The sequence below is a fragment of the Gorilla gorilla genome, chromosome 14 (genome assembly GCF_029281585.2).
Source record: "Gorilla gorilla gorilla isolate KB3781 chromosome 14, NHGRI_mGorGor1-v2.1_pri, whole genome shotgun sequence".
Classification (NCBI taxonomy): domain Eukaryota; kingdom Metazoa; phylum Chordata; class Mammalia; order Primates; family Hominidae; genus Gorilla; species Gorilla gorilla.
The window spans coordinates 45,297,646-45,314,414 of NC_073238.2; the positions used below are offsets into that span (position 1 = coordinate 45,297,646).

At 42.6% G+C, this 16,769-nt stretch overlaps 1 protein-coding gene across 5 annotated transcripts in view; it reads left to right on the top strand.

Moving 5' to 3' along the window:
* TEX26 (testis expressed 26) overlaps nt 1–8,669 on the top strand; it is a 43,552-nt gene extending 34,883 nt beyond the window's left edge. For 2 of the 5 annotated variants that reach the window (XM_031001443.3, XM_004054338.5), the window contains 2 exons: nt 2,020–2,181; nt 8,010–8,669. In XM_031001443.3, coding sequence (XP_030857303.2) covers nt 2,020–2,181; nt 8,010–8,056 — 209 coding nt within the window. In that variant the 3' untranslated portion in view covers nt 8,057–8,669. Of the gene's footprint in view, nt 1–2,019; nt 2,182–3,530; nt 3,618–8,009 lie in introns of those variants that run through there. The other 3 variants (XM_055359579.2, XM_055359578.2, XM_055359580.2) reach the window with 3 other exon arrangements.
* The last annotated feature ends 8,100 nt before the right edge of the window (nt 8,670–16,769 follow it).

Sequence of the window (16,769 nt, forward strand, 5' to 3'; positions counted from 1 at the left end):
GAAATCAGAACCTTGTCGCTGAAGCTCCCAACCTGTAACCCAGGGAGCCAGTACATTTCAGAAGATGACTGACTGCTTAGGCCAAGAAATGAGTATCATCCCTGCTGGGGAGGGGCAATGGTTGGGATTAGGGGATACTTCCTTCTCCTAAAAAATGAGAGGGAAGGATGCAGTTGCTGTCAAGTGACAGAAAGCAATGAGGCGGGAATCCAGGTTAGTCTCAATTTTCTACTGGAAGTGTATCCACATGTGCATCCCTTGAAAGTTTTTAAAAATTCCGTGACCAAGCCACCTCCAAGCTACTAGTTAAGCAGAAAACTTGGTGTCAGTCTGAGACATGATTCATTCCTGGCATGGGTTTGGGATCAAGTAGCACTTGAGACAATAATCACAGAATTGATGCTTAGCACCTTGGGTTAGAAGGTGGCCTAGAAATTACCTCATCCAGAGCCTCATGTGTGTGACTCTTCCTGACTCCATCCTTGCCAAGGGGTGACAGTGCCCCTGCATATCCACTTCAGGGTAGCCCCATCCCCCTTCGTTGTCCGATGCTTCAACTGTTTAGAAGTTGTAGCAGCTGTAATATTCCTTGCTAAACTTCTAGCCACTGGTTCCACTTCTTCCCATGGATGTTAGTTAGTATAAATCTATTACTCTACAAAAACCTTGTCATATGCCTTCTAAGTCTTCTCTTTTCCAGTTAAAGCATTTCCAGGCCCTACAAACACTCTTCTCAGGGTGCAGTGTCAAATCCTGTCACCAGTTTGGTTCCTCCATTTGGCCAATGACCCCTTAAAGGGGATCCCTGGAGCTGGAAGGTGTTCTTAAGGTTTAAAAGGATTGGGTAGGTTGTGAAAATTTGGTTTTTACATCGTGATTCTATTTTTTTTTTCATGATAGTTTCTGGAATATCAGAACTCACATTAAATGAGCAATATTCATAATCAAATATAAGTGATTTGGGTGTTGCCTGCACCTCAGACCCCCATTAGTCCAAATGGACAATGAGCGATGACTGTAAACACCATCATTCTTCTAAAATCCTCATCCGAAGATGCCTAGGTCCCTGGAAGGAGGTCCCTTACTGTGCCATCCCAAATGTGCACAGGAGATGTCCTGAAAGAAGAAGCTTCTATGAGGACCTTTGTTTATTAAGCAGGCAGTGAATGTCACCATCATAGTGGCCAAGGGCAAACTTCCTCTTTACCCTCTGAAGGTTTGCTGAAAAATCGACTGACAAAAAGCAGATTAAAAGGAGAAAAGGCATATAAATTTATTAACATGCATGGGAGTCAAGCAAAATATAAGAACTCAAAGAAATGACGGGAGGGTTGATGCTTTTATATCATCTTGAGGTTATAGAAAGAGCTGGCTAAACAGGTTATGGGAGGGGGAGAAGAGGAGACCTGGCTAGCAAAGTTGGTCTTGTTCAGTGGTAGCAGCCCCCAGAGAGAATGATGGTAAAGGTTTCTTTTAGACCTATGAAGTCCGATCTTAGTTAATCTTTCTTAGATCCAGACAAGGGAAGGCCTTGGAAAGCCAGGCTTCATCAGTGCAGATTCCCTGTGGATGCGGGTCACCCCACTCTCAAAGACAACTTTGCAGGACTACTTCTGTCCGCAGGCCTTCTCAACAGCCATCTCAACGTATATCAAAGACGTGTAATTTGGGGTGAAATATTTCAGTTTCCTTCACTATCATAACACACTGACCTGCATAAGAGTCAAATTCAGGGAAAACTTCTCTTCTGAAAGTGATGGTCAAACTCACCCTTCAGGTCATTCTCCGATCACTGCCACTTCCAGCAGCAACAGGCTGGAAGTCCCTGTAGCTCTGCTCAGCCCTGGTCATTGGAAGAATTTGTCTAATACAGAGCCTTAGTGTCCAGCATCATGAAGGATGCTGCCTAAGCTCAAAGCTGGGCTGGGGGCTGTCAGGGTCATTTTCAAACAATAAGGGCAAGACTGGTGTGCTTGGGTGCCAGCCTCCCGACCTCTCCTTCCCTGTGTTTTTCTGTAGTGCCTTCTGTGCTGCACAGCTACCTGAGGAACCAAGAGCACACAAAGAAACAGACCACATACCAAAGTGACTACGACAAAACCTACCCAGATTTCTTAATGCTTTTAAACTCATTTACTTCCTCTCAAGTCAAAGAGTACCTTCAGAGTCTTTCCTACAAAGGTAAGATGAGGTCTTATTTCACACACTTACAGATCACAATACATTGCTTTTGCCAAATAGAAACTGTTCCAAGTTCTAGCCACTGGAGTTGAATGCCCACAAAAATGAAAACATTGCCTCAAAAAAAAAAACAAAAAACTCATAGTGTTGTGCAAACCTCAATCCACTGAAAAGACATTTTCCTTTAAGGAGGCCCAGTGACTATATCCCCACTTATTAAAAAAGAGACATACAGCTTTTCACTCATTTCTGTTCTCATTTTGCCTGTGGCTGAATTGCTCCAGGATGATTCCTCTTTTTCTTAAAGCTAATTGATTTCTCCTTTGGGTGTTTGTACAGTCACGTTGTTTTGCTGTATTTTGTCTAATCTTTATTTTCTGTTTGCTGGTACATTTTTGTGATAAGCTTTTTAAGGTACAGGAAAATCTCTATATATCACTCTCTGAAGGAGAGCAAATGCCATTGATGTGGCTTCACTCCACATGACAAAAGACTTATTCTAGTTTGCAGCCAAGTGACTGGAATTGATTTGGGGGCATCTTAAGGGCAACAGGTCAGTCTGAGAGTGTATAAAATGTGAACTCCCAGAATAAGAGCGCTTGAGGAGAGGAAACTGAGCTCTTCCTGCAGCTGCCTGTCAGCATCCTACGTGAGGGATCACACACCCCCTATTCCTCCTCATTTTTGAGTACATCACCCAATGCAGATGTAAAAATTTATATAAAATATATTCATATGCCAACTAAACTAATGTATCACATACATTGTATAAAACATACAAACTGTTACAGAAGGAAGTAAAAAACATCAATAAAAGTCTAATATTTATTCCTATACCCAGCTGATCATTTTCTGTACCCCATTTTGTGCTCTAGGCTATTTGGGGGCTACTAACTTACTGTGTGCCCTGTGATGAGGTTGGGACTTCCACTGGCCATGTGGGATCCCTCCAAGGGCTCTCTGTCTCTTGTCTGACTCTCTTGGGCCTCCAGGTGCTGTCCCCAGCCACAATCAGAAGAGCTTGCACCTCTGAAATCCTCGCTGAAACCCTCGTTTTGGGGATCTCCTGCCCTAAGAAAGACTGAAAACCTACTGTAGTCAAGGCTGACAGGGAAGGGTGTGTGTGTGTGAGTGTGTGTGTGTGTGTGTGTGTGTGCTGGGAGAAAGGAAGTATTTTCCACTCTCACACATTGAGGACTGAGAGCCTAAAGACCCTTCTAAGAACTTGAATGCTGGGTTTCAGGGAGGTACAAGAAGCAGGTGTTTCCCTCCTATTGAGACAGGAGTATACATTTTCTGTTGAGAGAAAGGAACGTGGAGTGAATATGATGCCTCCCTGCTCTCCACAGATGCCTCTGGGCCAGTCTGGCACTTCAGAAGAAAACCAAGAGTCTCCTAAGTGTCCGCTGGCTCAATCTTCCCAGAGTTCCCAGCCAAAGCTCTGCAGCAAGCTCAAGTCAGCCTGCCTGTTCTTGCTCTCAATTTTGTATATAAAATTATCCTCTGCATTTTACAAGGAGCTCTTTTTACCTTTAGGATCCACATCTGTTGAACCCTGTAGAAAGAGGATTTTTGTCTTCCCTAAGCAGATGCTCCCATCTGCCCAGGGACTTGCAATGCAGATTCAGCTGTCATTTCTCTGCCCCCATGGAAACCATGGTGTCTGCAGGCACCGCTGTCTCTTACTGTGTGTCAGGTGCAATCCAACCTTAGTGGCGCCCCTGAGGGTGAACTAGGGACTCCTCAAAGTGCTCTGGCAGCCTCGGATCTACATTCTCCAAGATACTGGGGCAAGCTGATCTTTCAGGTAAACACTCTGTCCACCTAATGGGGTTTTCCTCCCCAGACGGGTGAGGTAGACCTGTTAGCTAACAAGGTAACTTAGAATAAGCTAGGGTTTTGTTTCTTCTTAGCTCTTCTGCTTTCCTGGTTCCCTCAGGGCAGCACCAGGGGCAGGTGCCTGAAGGCTCATGCCCCAGAGCTTTCCTCTTTGGGGCTGCCTTGGGCTGATGCAGGATCTGCTTCTCATGGATTTTCACTCCTCTTTCCAAGCTCTGCTGTAGAATGGCCCACTCATCAATGCCAGCTTTATTAGAAGCTGAAAAACAAATGGAAGTTTCCCTCTGAATTCTTGTGCCCAAAACCTCTTGTCATTTTCTTGTGTCAGGGATGGCACTGATGCTTTTCAGCTGGTGAATATCACAGCAGAGCTTTTGTGGCTGAGTACATATGCAGATAATTTAAGAACCTGGCAGATGTGTTAGGCAGAATTATTATCAACTCAGCTTAAATTATTTTACAGGATTATCTCTCATAGGTTGTAGGCTCTGATGGAATAGAAGCCTAGAACAGGTACATTTTAAAAGAGAGAGAGAAAGAGATACAGAGAGAGAGAAAGGGAAAAGGCCAGGCTTGTTCTTAAGTAATGGACCAAGTTGGGCGGGAGGTGGGGGTGTGGGAGAGAGATGGTGTGTGTTGGAGGGTGAAATACAGAGAAGAGAAAACTCCAATATGACAAAAACTAAAGCTGTGAAAGCATAAAGGAGAGACAGCTGAAGGCAAACCTTTCATTTCCACTAACTCTGTATGTCACCACTATTTGGTATTCAGTTTATTTATAACTTGAGGAGGTTGAACTAGTTATCTTTAGTGACTATTCTACTTTCAAAATTGTTTTAATCTCTGAGTCTGCTTCAGACCACTCAAAAGCTTACTCATTGGGCAACTGTTTCCTATTGGTAAAGACTGTGTCATCAGTCCACTTTTCCCCCAGTTGAAAGGTAAAATGATCTGATACCCAGTTTTCTGTGAATTTGTTCAGCTATGGCTCCCTCCCCATCTCTTCCTCCAACGGAAACTCCCACAAATGGCCATGTAAAAGGCATTTTTTCCTAGCCTGTGATTCAATATTAAGAATCAATGTATTTACTCAAGAAATGCTCAGTTGATACAAAGATAAATAAGGAATCCTTCTTCTTAGGGAACTCATTATCTGGTATGGGAGATAGACACATAGTTAAAATGTCACCAGTTCTGTAATCAAAGTAATCTTCGGGTATGGTAGCAGTCTGTGAGGGGTACTCCCAACCCTGTGGATGGACAGGAGATGAGGAAAGCCTGCCTGGAGGAGGGGTCCTATAAGTCTTAAAGATGAATCTGCACAGTAAGGAGAAGCAGGACCATTCCTGGAAGAAGCAGCAGCGTAAACAAAATCACGAGGAAATGAATTTGCATTTATACATAATAAAGATTGGTATCATTTGACTTACAACTGGTAGCCTTTTTGAACACTCAAATTGACATTAAATTTTACACACTCATCCTTTTTACTAATTCATGCAAAACTTGGTGAACCATGTATGTATACCTCTGGTATCAGAAGAAAGGATTTTTTTCTTATTTTAATATAAATTCTTTGCTATAAATTCTTTGGTAATAGACAATGCTTAAAATGCTTAAAATCAGAAAGACTGACAATAGCAAATATCAATGAGAGGAAGCAGTCAGAACCCCACACAGCTTTAGTGGGAATATTAAAGAGTAAATAATACAATCACTTTGTTGTTGTTTTGTGTTTTGTTTTTTTTTTTTTTTTTGAGACAGAATCTCCCTCTGTCACCCAGGCTGGAGTGCAGTGGCGTGATTTTGGCTCACTGCAACATCTGCCTTGAGGGTTCAAGCAATTCTCATGCCTCAGCTTCCCAAGCAGCTGGGATTACAGGTGTGCACCACCACGCCCAGCTAATTTTTTTGTATTTTTAATAGAGGCAGGGTTTTGCCATGTTGGCCAGGCTGGTCTCAAACTCCTGGCCTCAAGTGATCCACCTGCCTCAGCCTTCCAAAGTGCTGGAATTACAGGCATGAGCCACTGTGCCCAGCCATCAAAGAGTACAATCACTTTGGAAACAGGTCTGGCAGCTTCTGCTAAAGATAAACATATACCTACTCCACAACCCAGAAATTCCACTTCTGGGTATTTGCCTGAGAGAAAGAAAACCATATGTCCACAAAAGGACATGTACAAGAATGTTTATAACCACTTTATTCTTAATAGCCTCAAACTGGATGCAACCCAAATCTCCATCAGTAGGAAAATAGATAAACAAACTGTGATATATTCATATAATGAAATACCACTCAATAAAAAGAAATTAGTTATTGATATATAGAGCAAAATGTATGAACCTCAAACACATGCTGAACGAAAGAAGCCAGACACAAAAGAATACCTTCTGTATGATTTCATTTATTTGAAGGTCTACAACTGGGAAAACTTATCTTTGATGAAAGAAACCAGAACAGTGGCTGTCTTGAAGTAGGGAGTGTTGACTGGGAAGGTGCATGAAGGGTCTTCTGGGATGGAAGGAATGATCTATATCATCCTGTGGTCGCGGGTTACAGTAATGCATGTGTCACTTCATCAAACTGTACACAAAAGATTAGTGAATTTCACTTTATGAAAAGTATACCCAACTAAAAAAATACTGGAGACAAGGTATGGAGTAGGGTAGGGATGCTTCAAAATTAAACATGAAATCACAAAAACAAATAAATGAAGACATAATTGGAGAGAAAACAGGAATAAACACACACACTCATGCACACACACAAACGCACACACAGACATCCCTGATCTATGGGCCTCCACTGGCATTTGTGACATTGAGCAGGATAACATGAACATTGAATATGAGCATGACATCACTTGCATTTTCACTCCTTTTTGGTTTTGGCTGCACAGGTGATAACTGCTGGGAGTGAATAAAGTTTTACAGCTCCACTCTGTACTATTAAAGATATACATGATTAGAGGCTGGGTGTGGTGGCTCCTGCCTGTAATCCCAGCACTTTAGGAGGCCGAGGCGGGTAGATCACTTGAGGTCAGGAGTCTGGGATTATACTAAAAGTACAAAAATTAGCTGGGCATGGTGGTGCATGCCTGTAATCCCAGCTACTCAGGAGGCTGAGGGAGGAGAATTGCTTGAACCTGGGAGGCAGAGGTTGCAGTGAGCCGAGATCGCACCACTGCCCTCCAGCCTGGGCAATAGAGTGAGCCTCCATCTAAAAAAAATATATAGATAGATAGATAGATAGATAGATAGATAGATAGATAGATAGATAGATAGATAGATATAATTAGGAGTAAGGAATCATAGATGTTCAGAACCAGACAAGACTCCTCAATGTTACAGATCAGGAAATGGAGGCCAGGGAGGGGGAGGGGGAGTTGAAGGGCCTTCCCAAGGTCAAACAGTTACCATTCAAGGACAGTAAACCTTACCAGTATCGGTGAGTAAAAAAACAGCCCTGGCTTCTGTGAAAATTTTGGAACAATAATTTCTATTATCATCACTGTTTATTACTATGCACCCAGTAACAAAAGGATAAGACAACCGTTTATTGTTTTTGATGGGCCAGGCACTGTCTGGGTGCTTCACACACAGTGTCCCTAATCTATTCCAACGTCTGTGCACAGCAAGTCCTGCTGCCTGTATTCAAAGATGAGGAACTGAGGAAGTGGAGAGGTTAAATCATTTGCTAACAACTGCCAGCACAGAACTAAAACTTAAGCCTGTTTCATTCTGAAATTCGTGTTCTGTCCAGTAAGTTTGCTAATCCCTTGAGTATTAAGTTTACTCTTCTTAATCAATAATTACACAACTGTGCCTGTTTAGGTATTAGGTATAATAGCCTGCTATTATTTTGGTCTTACCAAATTTGTGTATTTAGTAATATTATCAGATATTTTCTTCCTTCATAGAATTTCCCAATTTAGCATTTAAATACTTACGTGAAAATTTTCATCCTGTTTTTTTCATACTTTTCAGATAGACAAATTATTGATCGCTTTATTCGTACTCACTGTGACTCTTAACAAAAAGAAGAAATGAAAAGGGAAAATAATACAAATGAAGAAAATCTGAAAATCAATGGAAGCACGAGGACATTCCTAGTCATTTTCTCAATTATCAAGGAAAAATAAGATGCAAATAGCTTCAAGTATGTTGTGATAGTCATGAATTTGTGTCTTTTGCTTCGCTTTATTTTTAAACAATAAAATTAAGGCTACAAAATTTCCCCTGAACATAGCTTTAGCTGTATCCAATAGGTTTTGATACAATGTTTTTTTCTTTTCCCTTTTGGATACTTAATTTGTAGTTTCAATTTTGATTTGTCCTGTGAACTAGGAATTATGTGGAAGAGATTTCTTAATGTCCCATTAATCAGAGACTTAAGAAATCATTTTATTGCCTTATCTCTTCTTTGAATGAATGAAAGTTTAAAAATCTGCTTTTGGGAAATCAATTGCAGTTTTATTTAATGCCATTAATCAAATATGTGATTGATTTGTGTGTTACATGAATATTAGAGAAAAAAATTATAGTTTATTGTATTTTTTAATCCCTTATATCTTTAATTGCATACTTGAATTGTTCAATTCTGAAAGAATATTGGAACCTCCCACAATAAATATATTTTTATCAATTTTCCCTTGTATTTCTGGGATTTTTGCTTCATATATGTGGCTGCTATATTTTGTATTCTATTAGGGTTTATGAATTACACACAGCTTCTTCATTGATTAACATTGCCCATTATATATTATTCATCTTTGGCTGGTTAATGCTTTTTGGCTTTAAATTGCATTTTAATTGATATTAATGTTGCTATTGGTGCTGATTTGATTTTGGTTTTACCTTTGCATTTGCTCAGTATGTCCTTGCTTTCATTTCCAATCTGTCTTTGTAACTTTGTTTCTAGAAATAAATTATGCCTAGCTTTGATTTCATAACTAATATGTCAGTCTTTGTCTTCAAAGAACTTAGTACAGAGCAACTGTGATGCTTCACATACTGGGTTTTGTTTTCTGTATCATTTTTTTTTGCTTGCTATTTGCTGTTTGTTCTTTTTAGTTTTACTTTTGCTGATTTTCTTCATTTTCCCCTCTAATGTTAGTTTTGGAAATATACTGTTTTTCATCATACTAGTAGTTTTTAATCACACATGGTCATTACTAGATTTGGTTTTCTCTCCCAATATATAAAAATTCCATCATCTCTGTGCTCTCAGGACCTTGTACTTCCCCGTTCTTCCCATGGCTACTGACTGAGAAGACATCCTTTATTTCCTCATTTCACACTGTACTTTTCACTACATCCCCTGCATGTGCTCTTACGCGTGTGCATGCACACACACACCCACATACAAACAACTGCCAGTAGGGCTCATGTGGAGAAGGAGCTTGCCCTGTAGGTTTCCCACCAGCAGCAAGAGTTTGTTGTTGTTATTGCTGCTTTGGCCTGCTTTCTTTCTTTCTTTCTTTCTTTCTTTCTTTCTTTCTTTCTTTCTTTCTTTCTTTCTTTCTTTCTTTCTTTCTTTTTTGAGCCCTTGTTTGGGCCTGTCCTATTTCCTGCTCCCGTTTTGTATCAAGGCAGTCATATCCCAACCATCCCTGCTTTAGACAGGGGTAGTTATCTATTTATCAGCTAAGCGTCTCCCTGCCCCAACGTCCTTTGCAGATCTGGGTCAATACTTGAGCATTAAGCTGCTTTTATGCCTTTCTTAGAGTGCTTAAGACTGTTGCAGTGGCCACACAGGAGCTTTACGTGGACTCTCTCTTGGTTTAGTGTGTGCAGTGTGGGACTTCCTGACTGTCCTCACAGCATCCATTCCAAAGCAGAGGTCCATACTCCATCAGGGCCCTGAGCCAAATATTAATAAATGAGTAGCCCCTTTGGTCCACAAATATTTATTGAGCACCTACTACGTGCCAAGCAGGGCTTTAGGGGATGGGGATAATGCACTAGTGAAAGACAGTAATGGAGCTTCGATTCTAGACGGAGGCACCAAGAGGCTCCTATTTGAGATGAAACTTCAAGAGGAGAAGGAGCCAGCCACATGGAGAGATGGGACAAGACCTTTCCAGGCTTAGAGAACAGCAAGGCAAGGGCCTTAAGATAGGAATGATTTTGGTGTTCTAGGAACTGGAAGAAGGTGGAGTGGTTGACACATACATAGTGAGTTGGCCGGGGACAGGGAAAGGTCACACAAAAAGAGATCAAGGAAGCAAGAGTCGGATCATGGTGTGAGTGCCATTGTATTTCTGTTAGCGTAGACTCTTGTATTCTATGTAACTTTATTTCACAACAGTCAATAAATTTATAGAAATTTATTGAAATTGTATTTCAATAATTTATTGAAAATATAATTTCAATAAATTTCTATTGATTCAAGTTGTGGATCACCCATGAATGTTGTTTTTATACTATTCGTCTTCTTCTTCTTCAAATTTTGGTAGCAAAGTTTTGTGTAGGACTTGAGTTTTTCGCAACTGCAGACGTGTCTGTGCATGCATCTTAAGTTTTTAATGTATCTCTACACCTTGGGCATCCCAAATGGGATCCCTGACCTCCCAAATGATTTTTTAAAAATTCACATACATTGAGGTTCACTCTTTGTGCTATAAAGTTCTATGGGTTATGACAAAAGCATAGTGCCATGTATCCACAATTACAGTATCACACAGGATAGTTTCACTGCCCCAAAAATTCTCTATGCACCACCTGTTCAATGCTCTCCTCCTCCCCTCAAACCCTGATTACTTCTTTGGAGATCGTTTTGGTATTCTGGGGGTAGGGTAGCTAAGAAAAGCCAGCATCACCTACCTTGCCCTGGGGCAGACAGCATACGGATGAGTATTGGCATCTGTCTGGACACAAAAAGTCGTCTTACCTACAGGGTTCTAGAACTTGTCAGTGACATCACTCTAGAGCAAGATGTTCTACTTGTAAATACAGTATTGAGATGTCATCTTCGACAGAGTTTTACTTTAGGGACGGTGGTAAAGTGAATTATTGGCCCCAATTCTTCATCTCTCTCTGTATCCACACCCCTGGCCATGTAACCTTGCAGTGCCTCCCACTAAAGATGGAATGTATTTCCCCTGACCTTGTATGTGAGCACAGCCATGTGGCTTTCTTTGGCTAATGGGTTGTTAGAAGAAATAAACCTGGGCTGCTCACTGGTCCCAGGAGAAAAATGAGTCACCCCAGCTGACCTGCCCCAATGACTCACAAACTGTGAATGAGAAATAAATGCTCTTTGCTGCATGCCAGAGGCCAATGTAGCAATAGCTGACTGGTACAGGCACAGCATTTATTTAGATGCAACATTCCTGGGACCCTCAAAATGAGAAAAAGCTTTGTAGAATCAGCTCTTTCTCAAAAATATTAAATTCTATCACCGTCATCAAATGTGTGTTTAAAAAGCAATTGCATTTTAAAGTAAGAGTGTGGTTGAGGTTCTCTTGTATCTTAAAAATGGCAAGGGTGTTTTAAACATTGAACACTTTAAAGGTTCTCATGAGGCCAGTAGCCACTGCTTATTTTAATGTGCTAGAAGCTGTGAGTGCTTTAACCTGGCTCATTCTCAGAGAAGATCGGCAAACCCAGATCAGTCATGGACCTGGCGTGAGTTAATCATGTGGCACTAGAATCTCTGTTATTATATTTGTAAGATAGTAGTTTTTCAACGGTTACTAATCCTGCCATTTTTTTTCTTGTGGTATCCCCCGATGGCTCTTTAATTCTCTTTTTTCTTTCCTGAAAAGCTTACCCTTGTTAGGCGATTTCTGGGGTGTTGATTTTTTTCTTGCCAGGAACCTCTGTGGCCACAGCACCTTTGCCCAAATTCTTGTCCTGCATCCAGGAAGAATGAGGTACACAAGTGAAGAGTGAAGAAGAGTTTTATTTAGTGTTAGAGCAACTCAGAGGAGTGGGTAGCTCCTTTCTGCTGGCAGGTCATCTCTGAAGCTCTCAGTGGAGAGGGTACTCTTCTCTGCAGCTGGTCATCCAGTCCCATCATCTCTCTGCCCTCTGGCCATCTTCTGCCCTGCTCTGGTTGAGCCCAGGGCTTTTATGGACCTCAGAAGGAAGGAAATGTATGCCAATTGGTCCATGGGCGGCCATGGGTGGGCCTGGAAGAGGCACCATGAGTCCCTATTCCAGTTCACGGGACTGGCAGCCCAGCCCCTAGTCTTCAGGCTCTCCCTGGCCTGAGGGTGGGCCCTTACTGGGGACCCTCTTCCTTCTACCCAGGATTCTGTCAGCCTCCCGCTGGGACTTGGCCCCCAACCCCGCTGGGAGACTGGAGCGGGCCTTGGGAGAAGAGAGAGGCCAGGCACTGGGAGCAGACTCCCCTAAGCCTGCAGGGACAGGGGTCCTTCCTGGGGCACTCGAGGGTGTAGGCTACAGAGATGCCCAGGTCCTGTGCCCGGGAGGGCGGTGCAGCTGCACCCAGGAGCTCCCGCCCCACCAACTCAGAAGAGGCAGGACTCCCACTTGTCCCCAGCTCCTGCCTGCTTCCTGGAGCAGGAGGCCCAGGTCTGCAGCCGCGAATGAGGCAGCTGCAACTGCACCTGGGAAGGCAGATCCTGCCTGTTCCCGTTTCTCCCGAGAGCACAGGAAGGCTCCGATCCACAGCTGCATTTTGGGCTGCTGTAGCCTCACCCAGTAGGGGGGCTCCTTCCTGCTCCCTAGAGCAGGAGGCCTGGGTCTGCAGCTGTGGTTTGGGTGGCTGTAGCCACATGGGGAGGTCCTGTCTCAACTCAGAATGGGCAGGGTTCCCCCTGGCTCCAGGGAGTGTACAGCCCCAGCTGCGCTTCCCTGCTGCAGCTGGCATGATGGCAGCAGCCACTGCCATCACCCTTGCACACACCTTATTCAAAATAAAAGTGTATATAGTGGATTTCTATGCTTTCTAGAAATATCTGTTCTTTGTTTTGAACCTCTTGAAGAAACAGTTATGTAAATGTGTTTAAAATTGTTCCACTTTGTTTTAAAAAGCTTTTGTGAATAAGTAGAAAACAACATCCCTTTAGAATGAAGGCTGCAATAATTTGTAAGAAAGTAAGAAATAAAACACAGGTTATAGGAAGTTGTTTTCACTACGTGTTAGAATTCTCCTTTCTGTACAGGAGGTATATGAGGCTGGAGCAGGGCTTATCAGCCTTGGCTACCCAATCAAATGTCCTGGAGAGATTTTTAAAATCCTGATCCCGAGGCCACTTTCCAGACCAACTACATCAGAACTTCTGGCGACGGATCACAGGTGCTAAGGTGATCCCTGTGCACAGCAAAGAGTGAGAACCACTGAACTAGAGGGGGGATCTAATTGGTAAATTGCACCTGCGAAGGTTAAGTTGGTAGTTTAGTCAAGGTCTAAGCAGGAAGCAGAATCCACCCCATTTGTTTCAGATGATGGGGCTTAAGTAAAGGGACTACTTACTGAGGACATAAACGTGGGGTAAGGCTCCCAGAGACTTGAGAGAGAAGAAAGCTGTTAACCACCTCTCCCTGTGAGAGCCTGAGCTGTCGGGGAGCTGCTGCCCCCTGGAAGGGACAGAGCCATTTTGGGGGACATGACACAGGGAACAAGAAGGGAAAAATTCCCCAGCCTTGCTTCTCCTTCCCTCTCATATAATCTGATCTCCTGGCAATGGCTCTCACTGACAAGCCCAATGGATGCTTACCAGCAAGGTATTGATGGAGATGCAGTCGAAAGGGTTAACATCCTGTGGCACCAGCCAGGCCAGAAAAGGCGATTAAAGGGAATTTGGAAGCCAAATAAAATATAACCAACACAATTGGCCAGTGCTGAATGAAAACCACAAGCGGAGGGTATGGCCAAGTACTGAATAAATTTTTGAATGTAATTTTATAAAAAGTTTTATAAAATAAGGAAATTATTCATTTAAAGAATTATCTTAATAAAAAGATATCATAGATATATCATGAAATTGGGACTATTCCAGAAAATTCAAGGCATATGACTATGACGATTTAAACTTTATCCTTCATTTAACATTTATTTTTAAATATTTTTAAAGTCTTTCATACCAGACACCCTGCTGTACTAGATACAGAAATGAAAGACACAGTAATCTATTCTATTCCTAAAGGTCTAAGAGTCTAGCAAAAAATACAAGTTGGCAAATGTAATGAAATTTACAATTTTGCCAGCCCAGAGCAGCATGCCTCACTTTGGGGGATACTCTCCCACCCCAATCCAGCCATGTGATTCTGATGTCAGCTGAAGGCTCTCTGTGCCCTGCCCGGGCCAGGTACCATCTGAATGTGGTACCTCTCCTCTCTGGCCATGGTTGGGGTTTGGCCCAGGATTTTCTTCCATGGGGACTGAGCAGAGCACTCTTTCCTCTGTTGCTATGAGGCTGTAAGAAGATGTGTCCAGAGCTGCCCATGGTCTTCCTCCCAGTACCACAACAGCAACCAGCCCCAGAGAGGCTGAGACCTGAGAGAGGATGTATGAGGAACGGAAGAATCCTGATGAGATTGGAGTGTCTATGCTTGAAACCATCTCCATCCATGCCCCATGAACAATTCATTTCTTGATTTGACTACAGCTGGATTGAGCTAGATTTCTGCCACTCGTAATCAACAGGGTTCTAGCAAATACAGAAGGAAATCTCAGTAACATCCTAAAAGAGCCATGTGCAGAATGCTATGAGATTTCTAAGAGCTTGCCTAACCCGGCCTGAAGGGTCAGGAAAGGGTTTCTGGATCAAGGTAAAGGCCCAGGTTTTTATGGATGTACTGCCACTATAATTAGGCTATTTTCAAAAGCAAGAGTTTCAAACTGAAATGCCTACAGGGGTGCATAGGCAAGAAAGCAAGATATTTTTCTCTTTCTATACTCTCCTACTACTCTCACACAACACAGAGCACTACTGTGACCACATGTGTGGAGTTTTTTCCCCCACCGAATAGTTCTCCAGCACCAGGTAGGTGTCCTCCTAGCTCACAGTTCAATTCAACTGTGACACTACCTGGAGTTGGCGCAGACCAGGCAGGATGAGGACTCACGAAACCATCTTTGCAAAAATTATAACAGTGAGAAATCTGTAACAGTGAAAGGGATCTGACCTAACCAACTCCATCTTGTGTCTAACCTTCCAGCTGCCCTTGTTCATTGCTGGGCATAGTCTGAACTAACTTTGGTAGGAACTTAGTTTATAGTTTAACTTTGGAACAAAGATGGTAACAGCCCTTTCTCAAAACAAACCCCTTCTTGCATGGGGGCTTGACTGCCTTTGTAGGACTAACAAATTAGCCTCAAGAAATGCAACTTCCCCGTTACTCCTGCAGATAACATTTTGCAGATAACAGATTTGGGATGTCTTTTCAGGTTTTTGGATTTCTGATGACCGATGGCTCTACCCAGACTCACTGTCTGGTCCTGTGGCCCCCACCCAGGAACTGACTCATCGCAAGGGGACAGCGTCAATTCCCTATGATTTCATCTTTGACCCAACCAATCAGCACTCCCCACTCCCTGGCCCCCTACCCGCCAAACTATCCTTGAAAAAACCTAGTCTTTGAATTTTTGGATAGACTAATCTGTGTAATAATAAATCTATGGTCTCCCGTTCATCTGGTTCTGTAAGAATTAAACTCTTTCTCTATTGCAGTTTCCTTGTCTTGATAAATTGGGTCTATCTAGGCAGCAGACAAAATGAACCTGCTGGGTGATTCCACTCAGTCCCACAAGACTGCCCCCCATTGCAGATGCCAACAGGAAGTAGTAAGTCCCCAAGTTACTCACAGCTTCTGCCTGACTTGGCTACAAATTGAAAGTTCCCATGACTGCCTTCTTGAGTTTGATCATTTGCTAGAACAGCTCACAGAACTCAGAGAAACACTTCACTCACATATGCCAGTTTATTATAAAGGGTATTACAAAAGATGAACACGACAAGCCAGATGAAGAACTACATAAGGCACAGTATGGGGGAAAGTACAAGTTGCTGCCAGGCCTTCTTCAGGCACATCACCCTCCAGGCATCTCCAATGTTCAGCAACCTGAAAGCTCTCCAAAGCATGTCCTTTTGAGTTTTATGGAAACTTCATTACATGTGCATAATTGATTACATCATTGGTCATTGGTGATTAATTCAAACTTCAGTTCTTCTCCCTTATTGGGGGGTGGAGCTGAAAGTCTCAACTCTCTAATCAAGATTGGTTCCCCTGGCAACCAGCCTGCATGTGGAGTCTATCCTGAAGCCTCCCTCCTTCCCCGGAAGTCATCTCAGACATCTCATTCACATACAAAAAGACACATCACTTATCACTTCGAAACATTCTAGGAGTTGCCTGCCAGGAAACTGGACAAAGACCAAAATAGGCATTTCTTATTATAAGTCACAGTATCACACGGGGCCTGGCAGGTAACTTAAATGAGGGAAGCGGGCCAGGAGTGAGACCATAGGGAGAGTGACTGGTGAAAGGAAGAGTGCCCACTATGTTTAAAAGGACTGCTGAGTTATCGTGGCAACAACAACAAAAAAAACTACTTTACTCCATTTTTGTTTAAGGGGCCTTTACCCATTCCTGCTCATAGGCTAAGATAATTTTAGAGCACAAATATGCAAAAACAACAATCGTGTAGTTTAAAAAACACTTTAGGATTAAAGGACACATTTTAAACAACTATGTTTTGTTAAAGATTTATAGGACCATTAAGGCCTGACCAAGGACAAAGGCGTTCCCAACCTCCCCAGACCCTTGCTGGCA